Below are 26,749 nucleotides of genomic sequence, written 5' to 3' on the forward strand. Positions count from 1 at the left end.
TATGGTGGTCGTTTTAGGCTTTTCAGTGCCCGTTGTGGTTGTTGTGGGCTTTTCAGTGCCTGTTGGTATTGGTCTTTCTGTAATTTTGGCTGTTGTGGTAGGTTTTCCTGTACCCTCCATTGTTGTTGGGGGCTTTTCTGTGATTGTGGTGGACATGGTAGGCTTTTCAGTTCCCGTTGTTGTGGGCTTTTCTGTAAATGTGGCTGTTGTGGTAGGTTTTTTTGTACCCGTTGTTGTTTTTGTTGGCTTTTCCGTGACTATGGTGGTCGTGGTAGGCTTTTCAGTGCCTGTTGTTGTTGGTCTTTCTGTAATTGTGGCTGTTGTGGTAGGTTTTTCTTTACCCTCCGTTGTTGTTGTGGGCTTTTGTGTGATTGTGGTGGCCGTGGTAGGCTTTTCAGTTCCCGTTGTTGTGGGCTTTTCTGTAAATGTGGCTGTTGTGGTAGGTTTTATTGTACCCGTTGTTGTAGTTGTGGGCTTTTCCGTGACTATGGTGGTCGTGGTAGGCTTTTCAGTGCCTTTTGTTGTTGGTCTTTCTTTAATTGTGGCTGTTGTGGTAGGTTTTTCTGTACCCTCCGTTGTTGTGGGCGGCTTTTCTGTGATTGTGGTGGCCATGGTAGGCTTTTCAGTTCCTGTTGTTGTTGTGGTGGGCTTTTCTGTAAATGTGGCTGTTGTGGAAGGTTTTTTTGTACCCGTTGTTGTTGTTGTGGGCTTTTCCGTGACTATGGTGGTCGTGGTAGGCTTTTCAGTGCCCGTTGTGGTTGTTGTGGGCTTTTCTGTTATTGTGGTTATCGTGGTAGGCTTTTCAGTTCCTGTTGTTGTTGTTGTGGGCTTTTCTGTAAATGTGGCTGTTGTGGTAGGTTTTTTTGTACCCGTTGTTGTTGTTGTGGGCTTTTCGGTGACTATGGTGGTCGTTTTAGGCTTTTCAGTGCCCGTTGTGGTTGTTGTGGGCTTTTCAGTGCCTGTTGGTATTGGTCTTTCTGTAATTGTGGCTGTTGTGGTAGGTTTTCCTGTACCCTCCGTTGTTGTTGGGGGCTTTTCTGTGATTGTGGTGGACATGGTAGGCTTTTCAGTTCCCGTTGTTGTGGATTTTTCTGTGACTATGGTGGTCGTGGTAGGCTTTTCAGTGCCAGTTGTGGTTGTTGTGGGCTTTTCCGTGACTTTGGTGGTCGTGGTAGGCTTTTCAGTGCCTGTCGTTGTTTTTGTGGGCTTTTCCGTGACTATGGTGGTCATGGTAGTCTTTTCAGTGCCTGTTGTTGTTGGTCTTTCTGTAATTGTGGCTGTTGTGGTAGGTTTTTCTGTACCCTCCGTTGTTGTTTTAGGTTTTTCTGTGATTGTGGTAGTAATTTCAACGAGAGGTGCTGTTGATGGGGCTTGTGTAACCATTGTATTACTAACAATTTTAAGGGTTGTTTTAGCTGTTGTTGTTGTTTCAGGGGGCTTCACTGTAGTTGTTGAGCTTATTGTGGGTTTTTCCAGAATTGTGGCTGTTGTAGTCCGTAATCTTGTTGAAACTCTTGGCGTTGTTAAGCTCAGAATAGTTGTAACAGCCTCAGAATTAACAGTAGAACTCAGCTGAGCTTTTGTGATTGGCAGTTTTGAGGTTATTTCTGTGAGTGTAAAGCACAAATCAAAAATAGATTATACTAAATTTAATTAAATGAAATCAATTTATATTAGATACAATTAGATCAGTTCTTATAACTAATATAGACGACTTAACTCTAAAGTTTGGTTCAAAATGGTCAAATCTTCAAAAAGAGATCTTTTACAGCTAAACTACGTATCTTAATCTCACCAGTTGTGTTGAACAGAAAGACAGTTGTTGTTGGAATTGATGTTGATATTATTGGTGTGGGTGTGGGGCAATGTGTCATGATTCTGGTAATGATTCCATTCTCTCCACAAGTAGCATTGATGCAGGTTCCATCTCCATCATGTGTTTTATAGATTGTATCTCCATACGTGTAATAACGACCATTAAAGTAACAGGTGCAGGCTGCAAAAGTGAGACATAGTGTTTCAACAATGTTTCTACAATGGAGCCAAACTATTTTCTATTCAGTTATTCTGCATGTTATTTTCACTCAATGACAACTGTCAATTAAGGTAATAATCCTAAGTATGTGCATAATGTTCACCCTACTTACCACTGACATCATATGTGCACTTGATATTTGTTGAGAAACAAGAACTGGGAAGCAAATGAGAGAATAAAGGTTGACAAGTCACAGGCCCTATTTATAATGTGATACCATTTTGTATAAACTGGAGAATTATTATGGTTGTGAGTATCATACCAGCTGTAACAGTTTTCCTTTGAAGGTATGGACTCCCATTCTTTATAATGCTTTCCTTCATCATCATAGCAGCCACATTCCTCCAATGACACACACTTCATAGTGATTTCCTCCAAATAAGATTGTTCAGGTGGGCAAGTTGGATAGCAGCCTCAAGAAAGTAAATTTTGTTGTAAATTACAAAAGTAGTACAGAATAGGAACACACAGAAAGTCTAGCCAAATCCTTGTGGACAACTATGAGTGGTGGAAGCAGATGAAAACTACTCAAAATGTCAGTGTCAATGTCACAGTTTAGCTTAACTCTAATTGTATCATGGGCTTTATTTGAAAAAAAACATTCAAAATCATAAGCCCTTGCTGAATGATTACAACCCTAAAAATCTATAGAGTATTTTTCTCATGTCATTTTTACCTTCAAATGCTGGAAGATGATTGTAGCATTTCCCAGATGGATTCCGACATGTCTTCATGCATGGTCTTCCACATGGTGTATAGTGCCACTCACACTCTCCATCAGAATTGTAATAATCACAGAATATAGCTGACAAAAGAGAAAAAAGGCATCACAATAGTAACAAAGAAATATATGGCATTACGCAGCCATGCATGGGGGATGGTTTGATTACCCAGCTGGTGACGGAAGTGTGCTATGACCGGTAAGATCATGGATATGATCAGGTCAGGATTTTTTTTCTTGACCTGTTTTAAACACATTATGCCACTGTGACACAAACACAGATGCTTGCATGCATGTCTTTGGGATATAAATGTTTCACTGTGAAACAGGAAGGGTGAAATATATTTATATATATACACATGTGTGTGTATATATATATATATATATATATATATATATATATATATATATATATATACATATGTATATAGCTAGCAGGTTGGCATAGTGGTATTGTCACCACCCTTGTTATGAAGCTTCTCAGTCAGGGCATACCTCCAGCAACATCGATATTTATGACTGAGAGACATAGAACTAATGCCATGCCAGCTTGGACATTGCCCAGATTAACAAGGTCCATGTCAGGTGTTGGGGGACTAGGACATAATGATGGTAAGTGGGCTACAGGAACAAGACATTCATGGAAATAGTGATAATCTCACATTGCTGGAATGCAACTATTCCAGCAATCCCAATGAGAGGGGATATATGCAGAGGATGTGGGACAAATAGATACTTTAAAAGCTAACATCTAAACTATCTAAGAAACGACTTATGACCCAGTGTTCTAATGTTAAGAAATAGAATCTGCTATCAGACCTAGAGATCGAAGGGGTACAACAAAGATGCTACGGTAAGGGCGAGCCAGTCATGAGGGAGGTAAGCCAGCTATCAGAGCTTAAGAAAGATGCAATAAAGAATACCAACAGAAGTAGAAGTGGCAGGGTAATAGGATGAGAATAGACCCATCCTGGGCTGAACAATACTGGAAGACCATATGGGAGAGCAAAACATCACATAACACCAATGCTAGTAGATCTGAGAGATGACTACAGTCTTCCAGAAGAGAAAACAGTAACCATCACGATTAAGATCCGATTTATTGGTCATGCATACATGCATACACACGAAATTTGTCCTCCGCTTTTAACCCATCCAGGTTGGCACCTGTTGACACACACATGCACATGCACAGGGTCACACACTCAGCGACAGATGCCAACCTGGAGCGGTGGGCAGCCATGAAGCGCCCGGGGAGCATGGGGGGTACGGTGCATTGCTCAAGGGCACCTCAGCCGTGACAAGGAGGTGGACTGACACCCCTCCAGCTATCAGTTCCACCAATCTTTTTTGAGTGGCGAGAGTGGGAATCGAAAACTAAAAAGCACTCCTAGCAACACAAATTAAGTAGCTGCTAATCAATGGGACCCACCCAGACTGATTAACCCAAAGTCGGACAATCCTAAAGATGAAAGATAAAAAATTCAACTACCGGTCAATAACTTGGACCTCGACACAACATGGAAGCTCCTGTCACGCATCATAGCGGACAAGATGAGTAGGCACATGGCTCAATACACGAACTGAGCCCAGAGGGGAATTGGGAGTAACACCAAACAGTACAGCTACTAATCAACAGGACTGTCACTCAAGACTGTAAGATCAGACAGACCATAACAGACATTGAGGATATCCAGGGTATTTATATAAGCTATAAATACCTTGGGATTCCACAGGCAAAAGACAATGAGTTGGAAGAACAAAGTCTGACCCATTAACATCTATGCCCTTCCAGTCATCAGATACCCTGCTGGCATAATAACACACAATGCATGGAGGGTTTCACCCCAAGTCCAACACCCTGAGATTGTACACTTAGAGGAAGGAGGGAGGCTGGGGAGTAGTGAGCGTCAGAGCCATAGGATAACAACAAAGATCCAGGTATACATCAGGAAGATGCGTATGAGAAGTGAGTCTCAGGCTACTGAAACCCAGGCAAGGCGAGGAAGAACTAACGTGGAAAGATAAGCCTCTGCATGTCATGTAACACCAACAGATTGAAGAGGTGGCGGATATCAAGAAGTCCTATCAGTGGCTAGAAAATGTTTGTCTGAAAGACGGCACAGATGCACTAATAATGGCATCTCAAGAACAGACCCTAAGCAAAAGAGCAATAGAGGCCAGGTCTACCACATCAGACAGGACCCCAGGTGCAAAGAGGCTTCTGAGACAGTCCAGCACGTACTAACGGGGTGTAAGATGTAGGCAGGTATGGAATACATGGAACACCATAACAAAGCGGAATAGTGTACAGGAACATCTGTGTCTGGTATGGATCTGAAGTCCCAAAGTCATAATGGGAGAGACAGCTAAGATCCTCTGGAACTTCCAGATCCAGACTGATAAGCAGGTGATGGCTAACCATTGTTACCATTATGGTGATCGATAAACTACAGAAGAAGATTTTCGTGATAGATATAGCAATTCCGAGTGACGGCAACATCAAGGAGGAACACGAAAAGCTTGAAAAATAAGGGCTGAAGGAAGAATTTGAAAAGATCTGGGAATTGAAGGCAGCAGTGTTACCAGTGGTAATTGAAGTGCTCTGGGCCATGACCCCCAAACTGGGAGAGTGCCTTCAGCAGATCCGGGAGGAGTGCAGTTCTAGGAACAGGTAAGATACTGCGTAGAACCCTCAAGTTCCCAGGCCTCGAGGTTTAAGGAAGGGTACCAACCACAAGAAGGGTGGTTGTGGTTGTTTATATATATATAGTAAATATATCCATATCTATATCTATATAAATATATTGGGGGGGACAGTAGTTGGACAGTAATTGTACAAATTGTTCAGCAGAAAGAAGGCACTGTAACGTGTAGCAGTTCTGGAAAAAGTTTTAAATCTATAGTCAATATTTGATACAGTTAATTTTTTTACTGAAAAATATTTTTAAAAAACGCTCTTTCTTCTTTCTTTATCTACCTACAGAAACAGACAAAACACTCACGGCAGATAGTGGGAGTTCTCCATTTCAAGCAGGCTCCAGCCTTGTTACAGGCTGCAGCATAGGCTGCAACAGCTGAGCAGAAAAATTCACAATCTCCCCCTGTATTGCAGGCACATGTGTCTGTCACACAAGCATCATAATAGCTTTCGGGAAGCACCTTTTTGAAAAAAAAAAAAGCCATTGTAAATGTAAGCAGCATATACAGCTTTAGCTAGTTAGGCATTAAAATGGCTGTTACTTTCATTCCCTTGGGATTATCAGGCATGTGCCATAGTTTTAGTAATCTTACCATTGAATGGCAGGCCTCAAACACTTTGCTTTTGATAATATTGCAGTGTTTCAATGCCCATGGTTTTCTGTGCGAGTACAGACTGCAGGGATCTTTTGTTGCGTTTCCATTTGGACAGGTAGGTGACACTTTCCAGCTGTTTCCAAACTCAAGCACGTCAACCACAGTGTCTTTACATTTTTTGGTAAAATCGTTCTTGATATTTCCATCATAATTTCCACACATACCACAGACCTTACCCTGAGATAAAATGAGAGGCAGTTTGTAAATAGAATCCACATTAACGTTCCAACAACCTTTACATTTGCTCACCAACCTTGAATGTGGAGCTGAGTGTGATCAAGAGTGTTGTCTTCTTGTTCCACATAAGAACAAGACCATTCTTTGCCTCAACGACAAGATACAAACCCATTGTATGGACTTTATAGGGTATGTCCACCCCATTGCTTTGCTTAATAACTCTGACATTTTCCTCAGACAGAACAATTTCTTTGTTCTGGAAGAAAAAACAAACATACTCATGTGTACTCTTCCATGGTCACATTAGGGTTTTCCAAAAAAAATAGATTTTTGATTGTTTACAATGGTCATTTATTTTAAGGGAAGAACATTGCACCTGCAAAAGAGAAAATGCCAGACCATATGTCATTTTTATGACTTACTCTCATAAAATTTCCAAATTACACTGTAAACTGTTAAATTTCAAAATTGTAAACACATTTTGACTGGAACAACTGAAAATCAACAGGTTGTTTGGATTTATTTTTAATCAAAGCAGGCACTGGCAATTTCAACCAATGTTTAAAAGTTAGAAAACTTTGTAAAGTGTAAATATAAAGAAATTCAATGATAATAATCCAAACTCTATAATGAACTGAAAGAATTACAAGTAAAAAGTAAAATTAATATATCAAATTACAAAATTGAGAAATGTTATGTTTGAATCACCATATGTAGAAGGAATAGTGAATGACCATTATTTTCAGGTCGCCCTGTATTAAAAAGGCACACAAATTTCTGAAAAAGAGCTCAAGATCCCCTTCCATCCTCCCCGTTTCATCCACAAATGTAGGCGTTAAACTGTCCCGTGGTCTGCTCAATCAAAATCTGAAATTCTTATATATCATGGACCATGTACCATCATGACAAAAGAGGATAGGGACCATCCAGTTAGTTAGTTGTGCACAAAAGCCAGAACCTCTGATGGTTTACACGACATGGATAGCTTACACATCTGTGAAGTCAGCATTAATGGCAAACTATATAACATCTGTCTGTGTCATTGATCCTTTGAGATAAATTGATTTGTCACAGCAACAGATAGGTTTACAACAAACCAACATATGCTGCCATGTAAAAGTCTTTTCCAGAAAAGACTTGCTTAATTCAATAATGTAATGCCAAATCATGTTCACATTTTCTAACACTCTATGGTAAAATAAAAATCCCAGTGCTAAATAGGCCTATCTGTAGATCAGACCTGTCGCATACTGTAAACATTTGAAGCATTATTACACAAATCATATTACAAAGGAGGCCCTAAACTATTGAGTTTAACTAAAGCAGTCGTTTCCCCCAGTTTGTAAATGCTTACTGATTGTTATTAATAGAAGGCATGATGCAACACAGCGGTAAATGTGTTCATGTCCGAACATATTTTACTGTTATTTTCTTGAAAACAACATACCTATACTGACATTTATACTTATATTTATACTTTTAATTAGGTAGCACAGTCACCTTGTTTTCTGAAATACACTAATGGCCACCTTTACTTTCTTTTCAATTATGAGAAAATAAGTCATAATTATAAGACAGTCTCTGCATTTTTCTTTCTTTGTGAATGCAATGTTCTTCCATAATTATGTACCCCCAGGAAGAGCTTGATTGCAGTAGAGCAGATTGTTTCAGTTGCATCACAAGGGATGTTCTCTGTCACGACTTTGAAGGTGCCATTCATATCATCCCCACAGTGATCCTGGAAGATTGTGATGTCAGTATCGCAAGACTTACTTTTACAAGTCATAACAGCTAAACATAACTATGGACGATACCTGAGTTAAGATGTAGCCACAGTCCCCAACAAAGGGGAATTTCTTGTCATCAAAAGTCCTGTAATGCCCCTGTCCATATATGGTACAGGTTCCACCACAGTCATTACTTGTGCAGTGCCATTTTCTGTTTTTGCACGTGCTAGATTTAAGTAAAAGAAAAAAAAGTGAGGTTATTTGTCCTCAACTCCAAAATGTCAAATGAAATGATATCTGACAGAGAACTATTACATGTACACCATAGCTTACCATGTGTTGCAGTTCACAGTTATATTTTGTCCAGGACGATAAGATTTTCCATTGTGTGGGCAGGGACAATCATCCTCCTTCACACAACCTCCTTCACCGTCTGACAGGAGGCCACCAGGACAGATACAACCTGAGATACACTCTGTACTCAACTGTCAAGCAAGAAAGTGATTTGTTTATTATGTCAGTCTGCTGCTTTAGTACACATATATTGTATATTCAACAGTGGTCATTAAAGCAATACTATGTAACATTTCTACCTTAAAATAAAAGCTTGAAAAAAATTGTGCGGCTAGAATGAGTTTTAATATTACGATTGGCCTGTCTCCTATGCCCTTCAGGGGTCTGAGTTGGAAAAACTGCACTATGTAATTTACTGGAGCGGCCCGGGAGCTGAGTGGAAGTACTTCGACTTGCTTTCTGGCACACCTACCGCAAAAACAAATAGACCCCTCTCATGCTCCCAGGTATAAAGCTGGATTTACAGATGACGCGTCTGTCACGGCGGTGGCGGACTGTGACGTAAAAATGACGTTTCAGGCATGGCGCTTGCATTGAAGAGACGGCGCATCGCGTTGTCGTGCACCAGTCGATTTTTGTAACTTGGCTGTGCCGAGAATGACAAACCGGATGGACCAATGTGAGACCAGGCTCAGTCAGGAGGTGCGTTTTTACAGCACCTGTACGAAACTGCAGTGAAACAGCACAGGGAGCACGTAAACTCCCAACACTTTGAGATTGAGATTGGCAGAACTTTGGGGAAAGAGAGAGAGTTCTGTAAGAATGTGTGGAAGAAGCTACGGGACAGATACATGAAGGCAAAGAAGAGGGCAGAGACTCAAAAAGTGGTGATGCCGGGGGTTTCAAACCTTCACCTCTTTTAACTGAATTAAAAAAATTAAAATTATCCAAATACTGCAGAAGTATAATTAATGACATTATTCCTGCTCTTCATTGTTTTCTTCTACACTTTCGTCGTTGTAGAGTAGCGGTAACCTTCACGTAGCAGCGCCACCTCTGTGACGGAGAAAATTGCAACGACTGGCGCATCGATTTGCGCCACTATATATTGCGGGCATGAAATCGTGACGTCATCAACACCGCTCGAGCTAGCAGACGCGGCAACCATGCTAGAGCCTTTAAGGCTAAGCTAGCGCAACATTAGCCCCTTTCACACTGAGACCCCGCTACCTTAGCGGGTCCAAATTGCACCTTCGACCCGCGTCGAGCAATGTGAACGCTTGGCGTGTTAGGTGACCCGTGTCGCCTGAAGCCGAGTTCAGGGGGCATTGCCTAGTGGCAGAGCCTCACACGAAACACATAAAATGCTGGGCGTGTACAATGACGTAGGCACAAGCCATGCGTCGGAGGTAGGGTTAAATACAGAGTGGCTTCCTCCCCAGATGGCGTGGCACATGTCAAAATATGGCCAGTCCAATCGCCCTCTGGCACTCCTGGCGTTGTGGTCATTAACCGCATGGAACTTTTTCCTCATGGCTTTCAGTTTTTTGGTCACCTGCGTCTTGCTGCGTGGGAAACCGCGCTCTCCCATCTTTCTCGCCAGCCCTTCCAGCAGAGGTCCATCTTTCACCGTCCCCGAAATGTGGCGGTAAATAACGTCCTCTGCTCGGAGGCTGAGGAGCTCGCGGACCTCCTTGTCTCCCCAGTTGGCCATCTTCAAAAATGTCTCGAACTTGATGTAGGCTAAAACAGAGTGAAACTTGTCCTCACCTGTCGCTGTTGTTCTGAATCAGCTGTCCATTCTGTCTTTTAAACTCCTCACGTCACGCCATGCCCACGTCCGACCCGCGTCAATTGCGTTCACATCAAAGCAAAGCAACAGACCGTAACCGTACATTACCTCCAAGCCTGTAGGGGGAGCTCCATAATGGGCTTTTTGAGAAGTTACATTGTATTGCTTTAAGCGGATTTCAGTCTTACGCATTCAATGCCTAGTGTCTGGCAGCTGTTTTGGCACTCAGTCCCCTTGTCACCTTGCCTTGCGTTTGAGCAGTTGAAGTAAACCATTGGAGAGGTACATGCTGATGACAACGAAAGTGTGTCACAAGGGACAGTACAGTGTGCATTTTGTTGCATATACTGCTCTTTACTCAATACTTTGTACCTACTCTCACTTATCTGGTGTCCTGTACAGGTAAATTTTCCACCATGGCACAAGCTGAAAAGCAGAAAAAAAACTGATAAGAAAGACTGGCTCTGTTTTGGAGACTCCTCTGGTGCTCCTGGAGCTGATTATGCAAAGAAAAAAGCTGCACAAGTTGATAAACATAATGGACAATGCCGCACACCCTCTACACAACATACTGAAGCAACGCCAAGTGGTGATGTTAGCAAGTGTTCAGACAATGCTACTTTGACCACACATTGGGGAGAAGGAAACTATCAGTCCTGTCAAACAGTTGCACACAATGTGCAACTTAAGGCTTTGATTGTGTATCTGTGTTAGGGTTAGTCAGTGTGCATGGAGGGAGATTTTTCTCTAAATCAATGGTGCTATTTTTTATTTTTACAAGTTAAACAAATAAACTGTGTATTTAACCTGATGTTGCAGATTTCCAGTCCTTACAAAAACAGTTGGAGTAAGGCGTTCACCAAAAAGTAACGCATAGATGAATCTATGGTTGTCATAATATCCGTGTTTCTGTACACAGAGCCACACTTTCACATTGCAAAAATATTATAATACTGTAACAATAAGTATCTGTTTTATGTTGGACAAATTATTTGCAGTTCTGCTTCATCTCCAGTTTAAAGTACATTTCCTTTTAAGAGTAGAAAAGGCTAATATCCATCTGTACACTTATCAGTGGTGCTTCTAGAGGCAGACTGCTCACTACTGTGGGAAGCAGCAACTCAAAGCAGTATGTGCGTACTGAGCATGAATCAGTGGGGACAATTTCTTGTAATTTATTTTTTGTCTTGTGATCTATTTTCCCATTGTCCTACCTGTCCCCAAATAACTAGCTGTGGGCTATGTCTGCAAATGAAGATGGAAATATGGTTTACAAAGATTACCAAAATCCTCACCAGATTTGTCCATTGAGCCTGATGACATTCTTGGACTGTACCACTTTGTATCTGACATAACAAGGGCACTGTGAGGCTGACACACACAGTCCTTTCTCATTGAGATAAGTTCCTTCGGCACAGCCGCAGCCATCGTGAGGGGTAAAGTGAATCCCACATGTTAAGTCTGACTGACTAAGAGAGTGGCAGGTGCGGCCGCAGCTTGTCATCTGGTAGTCGTACACAAAATTGGAAGGGCAGTCAGTATTGTAGTCCTCTGTGAAAAGAAAAAAGGATTGTGTGACGGGAAAATGTTTTTAAAAGAAAACATTTTTTATGCCACATTTGATTTAATTGGGCAAAACCTACGGCACATGTAGTTCCTCCATCCATTCAGCAATACACCCTCAGCAGCACATGCATGGACATATGAGGCTATGGCAGCACACATGCAGTGCTGGCTATTTTTACAGGTGCAGGTGTCATAAACACAAGACTGCAAAGAGAAACATTGAAGAAGAAGACTGAAACCCTGTAATTTTCCGTTGATGATTTAGTAAAACAATACAAACACATAAACAGAGATTAGATGTACACAGAAATACATGATTGCTTACTTCTTCATACTCTTTTGGGTCAACTTCAGAATGGCAACGTGAAAAAATCCCAGGTTGCTGTGACAGGTAGGAGCAATAGTGTTTGGCATATTTCTCTACAGAAAAGATAAATGATTAAACTTGCTGACTGGTGAAGACTTGTGAAGAATAGCATTACAAAAACAGACCCTGATATCAGAGACCTACCCCTGGCAGTGCTGAAAGAGCAGGGGTCTCCAAGCCTGTTTTTCACATCGGGACAGCTTGCTCTGGTCTTCAATGTGTTGGCAAATGTCACAGGTGTTCCCTCAATCAATCCAGTTGTAGTTTTGAAATCATCATATTCATTATCATTGAAATCTCCACAAAGGCCTACATAAAGATCATGACACTTTGACTTCATAACCACCAAAAACAGTCACTGTAAAAAGGTTTACACTTGACAATTTGATTTGAAAAAAAAAAAAAAGAATAAATGTACCACTGAGTTTTCCCTTCATGGAAACATTTGCTTTGATGTAGACCTGCATAATAGGTACAAGCTGGATTTCAAGATCAAACCCAAAGGTGCTGTGGATTACAATGAAGAATGTAGATGGGCTGAAGATTGTGATGTCATCTGTGGGGAGAAGACAGATATTTTCATATTGAACAAATTTTAAGCTAACTCATCCAAATATTGTGTTTTATTAGGTGTTGACATACTGCAAAGTTCTAACCACTCACCTGTGAACAAAGGAAGTTTTGAGACACCTTTGTTATAAATGACCTCTCCGTTAGCTTTAATGTCAATTATCTGCAGGAAAAAAATTAATTAGGTAAGGTAACAAATAAAACAATTTCTGAGAGGAGAATGATAGGAATAAATTTTAGATATTTAGATATTCTACCATTTTCTGATATTGTAAAGTGACTGCAGACAGGCAAGTGGATTTTTCTGATTCGTCACAATTGTCCAAATCACCACGGACACTGAAAGTCCCATTAGTCTCCTAAAGTCAAGAGAACAAAAAATGCACTTAATTTCAAACTTCTTTTTATTGAGTGAGAATCTGTTTGTTGGTGACAAGATTATTATTTTGTCATTCATTTCAGCATTGTTTTCTATTTAATCTCCTCACCTTGGATAAAACATATGAACATTCACCATGGAATCTATAGGTTTTGTCATCATAGGTGGAGATGTGAGAGCCACCCATGATAGAGCAGACACCGGGACAGTCAACATCTTGACAGCTCCACTGACCCTTAGCACATGCGCTGAGAACAGACGATTTAATTGGACAGCAAGTTGATTGGATGTACCATCAAAGAAATGCATTTTGTAAACTTCAAAATCATAATGAAGAAATTACCAATTTTTGCAAGCCCTAAAGTAAGTTTCCCTAGGTTTGTATGAAAGGCCATTGTGAAAGCAGGGGCACTCATCAACAGTGATGCACCCACTTTGTGAGATATCGTCAAACACAGTTCCTTGGGAGAAACAAAGTGATGTCATTAGTATTAAACCAACAGTATATCTACACAAGAGTCGTCTCTGCTATGTAGGTACAGAAATGTTGTGCTGCAGGCAGGATCTGTAATTTAACCTCTCAGAACTTGGGCATTGCAGGTCTACATCTGCATCGATTGGTTAGTTTGATTATGATGTATTGTGTTTTTGATGATTTAGTGTTTTGGTTCAGATTTGAACCAACCTTTACATACAGTCATAAGCCAGAGGTGGATTGGTAGCTTTGAAGCTAGAGAGAAATAACAGCATCATTTCTGATTTAGAAAGAAAAAGATGGTAAGGTAAAGTTGTAAAAATATTTAACACTTGAAAAAAATATAACTGCACTATTAAAAAACAATTGACACTATTTTACTATCGACGCCATGCAGCAAACTTAAAAAGGTTTGTATTTTGTGTTCCATATGATGAATTCTTGTGTGAAGCCACAGAATTTACTAACACACATTTACGTTAAGTTTAATTTCACAAAGTTGTGAAACTACTCTTGACACAGATGTAGGCTGTATAGACAATAGTTATTATGTATTGTGACCACTATCCTGAAAGTCATATGTGGGCTATAAAAGGCTATCTTTAAAAAAATAAAAATAAAATCAGACAAGATAAGATGGGACCACAGGTGGGTTTTGGACATCAGATTGAAAGCAAATGAAGTGAATGTCCACAACTTGATGATTTGTTGTCTCATACATGAGTTTGGTAAGACTGGAGGCATCAGCCAGCACATTCATCTTAAATGTCATATTCTGGATTGACACAGACAGTATGGCACTGTATTCCTGGAAATATATGACAAATAAGGGATGCATTTGTAGAGGAATGGAATAATATGCCACAAGCCAACACTGTTGATCAACTCCACGTGAAAGTGATGTATCGCACAGCTTGTGGTCATTCCAGATGTTGTGGTAAATATCTAAGGACTGACCAGTGTTTTGTTCTGTTCAATCTGAATCAAATTTAAATTGCACCAAGATTCCTAGACTTAGTTGGTTTTGTTGAGAACAGTTTTAGCTTGTATATGTTTTTATTTCATTGTCTTGTGTTTGGAATGCAATTTGTTGTAAAGTTCAGTGTGGAAATAGTGAAGGCTTAAAGCAGAACTTGAACAAAAGTAACTTTTTCTCATATTTGATGATCTGCTTGGTTACAAGCCTGCTCATGCATAACAGCCACCTGCTTATCTAAACTGAGTAAAGGGTTTAATCTAGTGCTATGGCTTCAGTACATACTAGCTGGGTTTCTATTCACTAATGAAGTGTGGCACTATGAAAGAGATAAGTACATTAAAATAGTAGCCCCCCATTTTATTTTAAGGTCTAAACTCACTTTCTGTCTCTAATAGACTACCCAGGCTCCGCCCTCGCAGTGACGCAACACCTTCGGCTCTGCTACACTTACTCAGGCAAACTGCTCATTCAGGTGGATTCGAGTTCCCGAAAAAATGGGAACTCCACTCACTTTGTCGGGAAGCAATCAACTTTGAGCAGCGGCAACGGCCCAGGGTAAAGGCGTGTTCAAGGTAGTGACGTGGTTGAACTGCCACTCAACCCATGGATTGTACACGGAAGCGCTTCATTCAATATCAACATGGAGCAGCGTCAAGCTTTTGACACTGCTGTAGATGCTGTAATGAAAGTGTTCGACGGGAGATTCTCGTTAAAAATCGAGCAAAGAACAGCCCTTGAATCATTTCTTGACAGGAAAGACGTTTTCGCCTTGCTCCCTACTGGCTTTGGTAAGAGTTTAATCTACCAGTTAGCCCCGCTGGTAGCTAAATCATACGTCAGAGGAAAGAGTGGTGTGATTGGCTTAAGCTTAGGCACAGCCTTTTCTGGCCACAACCAGTAGCAACCCGAGGGAGGCGGGTTGACCAGGCCATTTCGAATCGTATTCGTTATGGTCTTGGTCAGACCAGAATCTCGAAGAGATTTGAAAGTCTATGTTAATCAGGCTATTAATAGACTACTGTTAAAATCGATTGTATTACTGTATTTAAAAGTGTAATCTGAGTTTCGCCAGCAGAGGGCGCTCAGTGCTGTGTGTATCAGTTGCTAACGCTCTGGCCAGCAGAAGAAGTTGGTCAGCGCTTGATGAAGCCGTTTATAGAGCGAACGCACCGAGCAGCTACTGTAACCTGCTGTATTTTCCTGTTTTGCAGGTAAGCTGGATGATAAATACATAGATTAAAGGTAACAGTAGGTGTATACTGAGCACTTTGTGAGAAAGGGACGCTGAAGACGCAAATCTCGTCTGTGGGGTGTTCTGATGTAGCATTGCTAACGATGTAGCCCGTTACACAGGACAGTCACGCGGTGGGAAAACCGACCTTCTTTTGGGTTTTAGAATAAAAGTACGCACGTGGTTCAGGATATTTTTGGTTAGCACAGTTAGTAGCCTGTGATTAATGCTTATATTGGCTACTTGGCCATTTGTTTTGGTTTGTAAACTGTTACAAAGACAATTAGAATTGATGTTGGTAGGAGTTTATAAAATACATTTTTATGAGTTTAAGTTAGTTGATACCAGTTATGTGTGAGAACAAGATGCAGAAATGTATAGACTGATGTGTTAATACTAAACTGTTTTACCGTTGGGTTCTGCAGTGCAAATGTTCTACTGTTACTGGCTAGCGCAAGAAGTTGGTCAGCGCTTGATGAAGCCGTTTATAGAGCGAACGGACGGAGCAGCTCCTGTAACCTGCTGTATTTTCCTGTTTTGCAGGATGTTCATCTAAATAAATATGATGCACTTGAGATGAGCTGGCCCATCATTTCAAAAGTGTAATAGAAGCAAGTATAAAGTGATGTTTAAAAGGGTGCAAAAAAAGGAGTTAGATTATGTTTCAATGACCGGTTTGTAGAGCGTAAACAAGGCTGTCATGTGTTGCCAAATGGAGACAGTATAGCCCACACTGTTAGCTTTTTTGCTTGTCACATTCACTTCTTCTAAATTCACATCAAAACCAACAATGAAAACCCAGTTGTTGACTCTGAATGTGCAAACTCTAACTAGAAGAACAGGTTTTGTCCAACTTAGCACTCAGGAATGTCAACAACAATTATTTTGTGGGATCAAATAGCACAATATATGTACTTTTCTAAACTGGTGAACTTACCGGATGGACAGAAGCATCCATCTATGCAGTGCTTGTCACACAGCTGGCTTTTTTGGTGGTTGCTGCAGGTGTCAGTACAGGGACTACCACATTCCTTATACTCCATGTTAAAAGGGCATTGTTTTGCTATTCAACACACAAAAAGTGATTAAAATTTAGAGGCAGCCCTTCTCATTTAACCAAAATCAAAACATTAATTCTTGAAAATCGACAGCTCTTATTTCAGTGCTCACCACACAGTTGTTTGGTCTTCCACTGCTGTGGTTTCCCACCCTCATGAGCACACTGTCGAGAGTATTCTGACACAGTTGAACAGTAGCATGAAGTGCTGTTGCTGTTACAGTAGCATATGTCTTTCTTACAAGCTTCAATGAAGGAATCGGTATCAATCCGACTTTGACAGCTGTGGAATGCAGATCCAGTCAGGAGGTTCTCACAAATGTCTTGCTGTGGGTCAGATTAAATCATGTATTTGAATAGTTCCAAAGGATGCATGTAAGATTATTACAAGAACATTCTGTTTCACATACCTTATTTGCACAAGTGTGCGTGACTTCAGAGGTGATGGCGTTACAATTTTCATTGCGATCATCAACTTTCCAATTTTCAGAAAAATCTTCAAGATCTGTTTTAGTGGAAACATCAGCATCATTGAAGTCGCCACAAAGGCCGCAGGTTTGATTCTTGAACTTTGGATCCAACTCCACCTTTAAAGCAGGTAAAATTTAGATTTGTAAAAAACAAATAAGATCTCGTAAGAATACATATTACTCCTGGCACAATTTGTGTAAAGAATTCTGCTAAACCTGCCTTTCTTCTGGTGTTCAACCATTTCAAACAAAAGGTGAAAGACAAAAAAAATTTTCAAACATCACCTGATGATTTGTTTCTGTGTAAAGAAAATGCACGGTGAGAGGAGTTTGTTGAACGGTCAAAGATTCATTGGTTGTATTTTACTTTTTTGTTCCCCTTCAAATATTGCTTCTTTGTGAATAATTATTAGTTTGTGCCTTTTTTTTTGTGTGAAACAGAGGTCACAGCCTTTTTTTTTTTTTTTTTTTTTTACATCCTTAAAGCATACAGCATACATTTCCTAATAATTCATTATCTACACTGTTACAGCTTACTTTTGTACTGTGTTCTCTATTGATTTATCAAAACTGGTGTCACAATCAACAGAAAAAATAATATTCTTTCTGTCTTTTAATGAGGCATTAAACCTTCACAACTGCCTTTGACTCAGTATAGATTCATGTAAATAATTGTGTCATGGAACTCAGTTTTCCAATGCCACAAATTGTGGTTAATATAGCTTTAGCTACAAAAGCTTAGTTCGGTCAGGTGGTGGACACTATTTAACAAAGCAAAGATGAAAAAACATACCCAGAGGGAGTCCACTTGATTCCACATGAAGACCAGACCCAGCTTTGCCTCAATTTTAACATTAAACAACGTTTTCTCAATTGAAATGCCACCCAGGCTGAATGGTATGGTAACACTAGAGGGGAAAAAGAAATCATGATAGTCTATTCTAGTCAGAATATCAACTGGAAATTACAACCTCATCAACAAAAAGCATACTCACGGTTCATCATTGACTTTGATGGTAGCGTTGTTTAATTTCAACTCAACCCCATCCAGTGTCATTGTGACTCTCTTGATGGTGGGGACTCCATTTACCTCCAGTCGCTGGAGCTGAATATTGAAACTCTCATCGTCGGCCTTACACTGGGATGTAAGTATGTAGTTGCAAGTAGAGGGAAGGTGGTAGAAATAACCATCAAAAGTTCTAAAATGGTAGTTTCCCCATGTGCTGCAGAACTGGTTGTTGTGAGAGGGTGTCACTTCTAGTTTATGGGAGAAAAAATATCCATTATGATGCAGCTGAAAGTGTAAATTATTTCATGTTCTGTTTTCTTAAACTCTGAACAAAAGCTTATAATTACCCGCGATCACTGGAAATTTGATCCCATTCTGAGTCATAACTTGAAAAAATAAAAAAATACGTTTAAATTCCAGTTGCATTAAAAAAAAACGTTTCATCCCAGCACAGTCATATATGCAGGTCAATCTGGGTTTATTGTTAGTGTGTGCCTTTTGTATACTTACTGGTGGTCGCAGACAGTCCAATGGACAGAGTGACCCATGGTATCACCCATTCGAGAGGCATCTTGACTATGCTCATGGTCCCTGTTCTGTAACAGATAGCCAACTGATATCTCACTAGCACTGTCATGTTATATAGTCTCTTGGATGTTTGCAGTTTAGGATGAGTAAACAAAAGGTTTTCAGTCACAACCGTTGTCGTTATTTGTCTCTCTTAAGATCACACCCATGAAGAAGTTTCTTAAATCAACACTCCATCTTCACCTGTCTATGTAATGAAGTATTGGCTTAGTAACGCTAAAACATTGGCAACGCAAGGTGAACAGAATGCAGTTTATGAGTTATTTCACAGCATGTGTTCGTTACGGAAAATATTTATTCAGGCCCTGATTTTTAACGCAAGAAATACTTTTCCCACTAAACTATAGTATTTGGAACTGTGGGTTGTGCCTCCATAGCTACTAAGAACATGAGCATATGTGTTGTTATAGAGAAAATCCATGACTAAATATAGCATGCATCGACCAAACATGGGCCAAAGACTTGGAAACCAATAAAAGTTTTGGCAGTGTGCAACAGAGTACCTATGTTTTCTGCATCCCATGGTTCTCTAGTTTATTAACCATCATGACTGGGTTAAATTCATGGATTAAAGTTCTCCGTCGCTGTGACGGATTTCCGTCAGCTGAAAGGCTGCATAGTTTGTCCAGACGGATTTTCCGTCAACTGAACTCTACTGGGAGATCGTCCTGATCGAGAAAGGGGAGGGTGGGTTGTGACGGGTGTTTAGTGTGTGGATTTTATTATAATACTGATGTGATGTAACGGATTAAATTAACAGCAGTATTTGTTTTGATTCCTTTATGTTTGAGCCGCGCCCTCCCATGATAAGTAAGGTGCGGCAAAAAAAAAAAGGAACACGAGTTGTCAAAGGCGGGGGCGGGGCGTGGAAAAATGACTTACAGTATTAGTCCTAGCTAGCTATAATTTACAAATACACGCCTTAAAATAGTATCTCGTTAGAGCAATATAGAAGGAATGCTGGACCGGTACCTGAGGCCTTTACATATTGGAAACCCCCATTAGAAAAGGTGTTCGTCAAGTCTGTGAACTGATGTCCACATTACTCCTGGTCGCATCTTTAATTCGCTGAAAATCATCAGCGTTCAATGACCCAAACGGTCCAAATTATATAGTTTCAGCGTGGACAATAGTGATGGGTCATGCGCACAAGCATCGGCTCTGAGAGCCGGCTCTGTAGTGAATCAGAAGAGCCGGCTCGCATCAAGTGAGAGCCGACTCCAAGTTTTTTTTCCATTCGCTGCTTAGGTTTCACTCACAGAGCTTTGTTATGATTGGCCAGCATGGCGACCAGCATGCGGTATTCACGTGAGAATTAAGGAGTTTGGTTCTGGTTTTGGGTCTGTTCTGTGGATTTGTTTGAAATTTTTTGGTTAATTTGTCCAATAAAAAAGTTTAATTGAGGACATTTTTAATGTTAGCTTGAGTTTGGTTATGTTCTGTGGATTTGTTTGAAGTTTATTGTTAATTTGTGTAATAAAAGAGTTTAATTGAAATAAACAAATGTAAAAGTGGTTTTGTCACAGAATAAATGCAAAGAATTAGGCAATTATAAGGTCTCTGCGCCAACTACAGGAGTTACAGTTCATCATAAACTAACCTACTTAGCCTTTCCACAAAGCTAACACTCTGTGGAATGCCATTAAATAGCCAGAATAGCTATCTAATGTGCTGCCACAAGAATGCATAGACTAAAACTTTTCCCCCCTTCCAGGCGGTTAAAATGAATGCGTGTGTAATCCACTGTGAAAGTTTTTATCCCTTGGAAACAAAACTGAACACTTGCATTAGGTCATAGGAAGGTATGTGTAAAATTGGGCTAGGACAGCATAAAGGACACACTTTCACATGTTATTGAATCATACAGTCTGCTGAGGCATCTGATCAAGTATCTCCATTATCCCTCCATTCCTTGCATAGAACCAATGTACGTTCTGTATTGAGGGCAGAGGTATGGATACATTGGTTTCCGAAGGGGTACAAGGGGGGGAACTCAATCTGATGTTTAGGCCCAATCCCAATTCACCCCTTGGCCCTACCCCTTACCCCTTCCCCTCCGTTTTGCGCGTTCACGTGTAGGGGTAGTGTTGTCCCAATGCTCTTCCAAAGCCCTTCCCCTTAACCCTACCCCTCCGTTGTAGCCCTTGAAACGGAGGGCTTCGGCCAGGCAGACTCCGTTTGAAGGGGTATGATATATTTCCCAGAGTACAACGCGACTACCGGGAGATCGCGAGTCTTTTTAAAAATGGCAGCGGCAAGAGCACCACACAAATGTAAGTTCTTCTATTTTTTTGCCATAATTTAACTGTTTTAATCGTTTTAGGTTGTGATAACTGGTGTATTGTGTGAGTTTAACATGGTGGCAATGTGTTGTTTTCCTATATAAACGCACATGGAAAAAGTCGCTATTTTACATGGAGTAATCGGTCAATGCATGTGAAGGTGCTGCGAAAGAGTTGTTGTTTTTTAAATTGTAACACGAGTATTTACAAGCAATGTAGTTGGTTATCCATAGAGAAGTTCCTTTTGAGTGACATGAGCGTCATTTCGCTACCTATTATCACAAGTATTCATATACGTGACTGATTCACAGGGACTCAAGCACAAACAAAGAGCCTGATCAGGTTTAGCGCCGAAAACGAAGATCTGTTTCTAAAGTCATCCCCATCCCCAAAAAGAAGTAGGAAGTCCAATCCCATAATGGATTACCTGATACAGGAGAGCCTGAAGGAGCAGAAGCGCCACGAGCAGAAAACGGAGCGCTTTTTAGCTCTGTTTGAGCGCATGATAGACAAACTTTAAGGTGAGTTTATGCGCCATGCACCTATTGTACACACAGCCACCACTACCGCATTCTGAAACACTTTTTTTTTTTTTTTTTTACAATGGATGAAAGTGCATGCTATAATGTCATGTCGTGTCTTGTTCCCCCAAAACATCACTGAGCCCATGCAGCACCTCCGCTGTTCCTGCTCCGGTCATCTCGTTCTCGATGATTGCACTGTTGCCCGTTTATATTCATACTGTTTATATTCATAATGTTTATTGTCCATATTTGCACCACACACTTTACAGCAGACACTTTAAGCTGTTATTTCTGAAAATAAGCTGCCTTACCAGTCTGTAATGTGAGCCTAATAAAAGAAATTAAGGACAAAAGGTTTGTGAGCATGATTATCACATCAACATCATATGAACGACTGGAACGGATATTGGTATGAAGAGATTTATTAAAGGGATAACAAAAAAATTGGGGTACATTATGTGGTCCAATCGGCAATAATTTGTAGGATGACCCGTCTGCTGGAAAGAAAAACATGGAAAGATCAGACTTTCATCCTCCCAAACCAACACATTGATAGCACACAGAAGGCAGTGCATTTATTTATGTCATCAAATCTGAACCTGGTACAAAGAAAACCGCTTCAAAAACGCATTGTTTATCCCAAACGGAACGAGGCGAGTAACAAAGGCTAAACGTTAGCTTATGCTTTCAGCTAGGTTAGCCAGGTAGGATACTACTCCAGTCAATAAATCAGCAAATCCAACGAGACAAGCAAATTGTTTCTATATTACACAATATCACAAATGTACGGTTAGAAGCACTTTCATATACACACACACACACATTCATTATCATATTCACACGCCGGTGTTCTGTCGATTTTTCCTACTTCGTCGAGAAATGCTACCGCAGCAAAAACCGATAGACACGCCTATCGGTTTTTGCTACCCTATCAAAAAATGCTACTTTATGGTTTTCTACCTCTGTATATCAAATAAAGTCATAAAGTAAGCGTTTTTGTCTGTCATGTGTGTAATTATAAAAAGTGTAATGAAATTGATTTATTTAAGGGTAGCAAATTTTGATAGGCCAATATGACCCTGTCAAATAATGCTACCCCTTCTCAAATCATTCTTGTAAGACAACTTATCTCCTCACTGCCACTGTAGGATGAATGGCAGCATGTTCATAACATTATCTAATCAATTTTTAAGAGGGTAGCAAATTTTGATAGGCCAATATGACCCTGTCAAATAATGCTACCCCTTCTCAAATCATTCTTGACAATGATGGAGCAGAGTCACCTAAATAAAGCCTGAAGTGTCGCAAATACAAAAATCATATGGCGAATGACAAGACAGGAAGGAGAACTAGAACAGAGGTTTTAATGGTTACATATACATTATCTCCTTCACAAAGGAGAGGGTGGGGCAGAGAGAGGGGGGAGAGGATGGGGGAGAGGATGGGGGGTGATAGGAAATAAGGGGCCGTCCAATGTGGGATCCAAAACTCAGGCCACTGCACTGCCGGAAGCCCCGCAAACACATTTTGGGCACATGTATTTTGTGCCACAGTGTTTCTTATAATTGGCACATTGAAAATGTGCCCACCGACTGCAGAGATCGCACTGCACCTACAAAAAAAATAAATAAAATCATAATATATGTAAATGGAAAAATCAATACAAAGCACTATGGCTGTAAAGGTTGCATATCTGTTTAACCCAACCCATGATCTTTTTAGGCCCGAGCAGCTAAGCGCTGCGAAGGCCTATTGTAACTGAAGGATTTCACTATTATTATTAGGCCCGAGCAGCTAAGCGCTGCGAAGGCCTATTGTATCTGCAAGATTTCACTATTTTTAGGCCCGAGCAGCTAAGCGCTGCGAAGGCCTATTGTATCTGTAGGATTTCACTATTATTATTATTATTATTAGGCCCGAGCAGCTAAGCGCTGCGAAGGCCTATTGTATCTGCAAGATTTCACTATTTTTATTCTTCTTCTTATGATTCTTTTTCTTTTCCGCGCGGAATCGCAAATGGGGATGCCTGAACGTATTCGAAAACTCACCAAACTTTACCCAAAATTGTCCCCCGCGTGAAATCACATGTTTTTAATGTACTTGAAAGTGGGCGTCGCCAAACTGCTCTATAGCGCCACCTAACGTGAGATAGACCGAACCGTACGTCCTAGAGATCTGAAACTCGGTATGTACGTAGATCTTCTCAAATCAAGAACAAAAGTCTCTTGGAGGTATGCTCTAAAACGTACAAGGAGGCGGCCATTTTGGGTCAAAGGGCAAATTTTGGCCATTTTTCATATTTACACACCTCGCAGGAAAATTTTCACGCCCCAGGGATTTTGAGCTACAGACTTCATTTTTGGTCAGTATGCAGTTAAGGGATGGGGGAACAAAAGTTATCAGAAGACTTGAGTTTTTGAGCATGTTTAGGGGGCTTGGCCAAGCGGCGAACTTGGCGTACTCGCCAGGGTAAACGAAACGCTATAACTTTCAGGTAAAAAGTTTATTCTGCACCAAACTTGGTATGAGTCATCCATGTTGGATGCTTGTCAATCCTATGTGGTCATATGCTGACGTCATCTAAGCCCCGCCCCCTGAGAACAGGAAGTCCCTTTTCTTACTTGGAAAGCTCCATCTCTGGCCCCCTTCACCTAATCAACATGATCTTGTGTCAGAATACAGATAACAAGTTGGTCTAACTTGCTTTAAAGCACCAACAGTTTTCAGTTGAAGGCGTGGCTATGGCGACTTGGTGAAGTCAGACATCACGCCGTTACCATACGTTTGGCTCTAAATTCTACAGTTTTGAGCCGAGATGCACCAAACTCACTGGGATCGATCCTAATCCGCCCCCCAACAGGTGTGAGGTCCAATATTTGATGGGCGTGGCCTAATGCCTCCACAGCGCCCCCTAGAACATCTAAAAACATCAGCCCCAAGCCATGCTTTGAACGACAATCATGAAACTCAGCACACCTGTGCGTCTTGTCAGGACCTACAAAATAGTGTGGGCGTGGCTTAATGGCACATTCCAATCCCTCGCCGTTTGCATACGTTCGGCTCTAAATCTCACATGCATCATCCGATTTGCACAAAACTAGATATGAATGACCTTTGTTAACATCTAAAGAGCCCAATAGGATTATATTGGAGTTTGACTCCACTGCGCCCCCTATATCATGTAAACAGCTATATCTCCTTGAGACATCATCCGATCTGCACCATATTTTTTGTGCATCATTACGGAGCGGCGCTTCACACGTTGGCATTGTATATTTCTGACGTCGCTAAACCCCGCCCCCACAAAACAGGAAGTGACGGTAACTCCTGTCTGGTAGGTGGCATATCGCTCCAACTTTGAACACGTGTCACTGGTGTCGTCCTGTCGTGGACTGAAGGCGATTTGGGAGATTCGTCGCACGCTCCGCCCGGTGGACGGGCGCGGGAGACGCGTGACGGCGTCGGTGACCACGTCGGGGCGGCGGTGCCGGCGGTCAGGCGGTCGCAAGGCCGGAGCTGCGCTTGGCTGCGAGGGCCGTTATCACTGCTTGCAGTTCTTGTTTATTCTCGTTTCTTTTCCGCGCGGTATCGCAAATGGGGACGCCTTAACGTATTCGAAAACTCACCAAACTTTGCCCAAAATTGTCCCCCGCGTGAAATCACATGTTTTTAATGTAATCGAAAGTGGGCGTTGCCAAACTGCTCTATAGCGCCACCTAACGTGAGATAGCCCGAACCGTACGTCGTAGAGATCTGAAATTCGGTATGTATGTAGATCGCCTCAAATCAAGAACAAAAGTCTCTTGGAGGTATGCTCTAAAACGTACAAGGAGGCGGCCATTTTGGGTCAAAGGGCAAATTTTGGCCATTTTTCAGATTTACACACCTCGCAGGAAAATTTTCACGCCCCAGGGATTTTGAGCTACGGACTTCATCTTTGGTCGGTATGTAGTTAAGGGATGGGGGCACAAAAGTTATCAGAAGACTTGAGTTTTTGAGCATGTTTAGGGGGCTTGGCCAAGCGGCGAACTTGGCGTACTCGCCAGTGTAAACGAAACGCTATATCTTTCACCTAAAAAGTTTAATCTGCACCAAACTTGGTATGAGTCATCCATGTTGGATGGCCGACAATCCTATGTGGTCATATGCTGACGTCATCTAAGCCCCGCCCCCTCAGAACAGGAAGTCACTTTTTTTACTTGGAAAGCTCATTCTCTGGCCCCCTTCACCTAATCAACATGATCTTGTGTCAGAATACAGATAACAAGTTGGTCTCACTTGCTTTAAAGCACCAACAGTTTTCAGTTGAAGGCGTGGCTCTGGCGGCTTGGTGAAGTCAGACATCACGCCGTTACCATACGTTTGGCTCTAAATTCTACAGTTTTGAGTCGAGATGCACCAAACTCACTGGGATCGATCCTAATCCACCCCCCAACAGGTGTGAGGTCCAATATTTGATGGGCGTGGCCTAATGCCTCCACAGCGCCCCCTAGAACATCTAAAAACATCAGCCCCAAGCCATGCTTTCACCGACAATCATGAAACTCAGCACACCTGTGCGTCTTGTCAGGACCTACAAAATAGTGTGGGCGTGGCAGAATGGCACATTCCAATCCCTCGCCGTTTGCTTACGTTCGGCTCTAAATCTCACATGCATCAACCGATTTGCACCAAACTAGATATGAATGACCTTTGTTAACCTCTAAAGAGCCCAATAGGATTATATTGGAGTGTGACTCCACTGCGCCCCCTAGATCATTTAAACAGCTATATCTCCTTGAGACATCATCCGATCTGCACCATATTTTTTGTGCATCATTACGGAGCAGCGCTTGAAACGTTGGCGTGGTATAATTCTGACGTCGCTAAACCCCGCCCCCACAAAACAGGAAGTGACAGTAACTCCTGTCTGGAAGGTGAGATATCGCTCCAACTTTGAACACGTGCCACTGGTGACTTACTGACGTGGACTGAAGGCGATTTGGGAGATTCGTCGCACGCTCCGCCCGGTGGACGGGCGCGGGAGACGCGTGACGGCGTCGATGATCACGTCGGGGCGGCGGTGCCGGCGGTCAGGCGGTCGCATGGCCGGAGCTGCGCTTGGCTGCGAGGGCCGTTATCACTGCTTGCAGTTCTTGTTATTATTATT

The 26,749-nt window shown here is 41.4% G+C and overlaps 1 protein-coding gene across 1 annotated transcript; it reads right to left on the reverse strand.

Annotated features, from left to right (window-relative positions):
* Window positions 1–1,429: 1,429 nt before the first annotated feature.
* muc5d (mucin 5d) lies at window positions 1,430–18,777 on the reverse strand. The gene is made up of 26 exons (XM_075471177.1): window positions 18,717–18,777; window positions 18,193–18,454; window positions 16,841–17,010; window positions 16,608–16,733; window positions 13,329–13,446; window positions 13,095–13,233; window positions 12,864–12,965; window positions 12,700–12,769; window positions 12,455–12,592; window positions 12,181–12,345; window positions 11,995–12,089; window positions 11,747–11,873; window positions 11,399–11,654; window positions 10,480–10,529; window positions 10,292–10,392; window positions 8,351–8,502; window positions 8,105–8,243; window positions 7,921–8,028; window positions 6,367–6,546; window positions 6,051–6,290; window positions 5,762–5,918; window positions 2,712–2,840; window positions 2,298–2,448; window positions 2,148–2,191; window positions 1,796–1,996; window positions 1,430–1,548 (listed from the first exon to the last, which is right to left on the reverse strand). The coding sequence occupies exons 1-26, from the start codon at window positions 18,775–18,777 to the stop codon at window positions 1,430–1,432; spliced, it is 3,600 nt and encodes a 1,199-aa protein (XP_075327292.1).
* Between the last annotated feature and the right edge of the window lie 7,972 nt (window positions 18,778–26,749).

The sequence above is a fragment of the Odontesthes bonariensis genome, chromosome 7, assembly GCF_027942865.1.
Source record: "Odontesthes bonariensis isolate fOdoBon6 chromosome 7, fOdoBon6.hap1, whole genome shotgun sequence".
Taxonomy (NCBI): Eukaryota; Metazoa; Chordata; class Actinopteri; order Atheriniformes; family Atherinopsidae; genus Odontesthes; species Odontesthes bonariensis.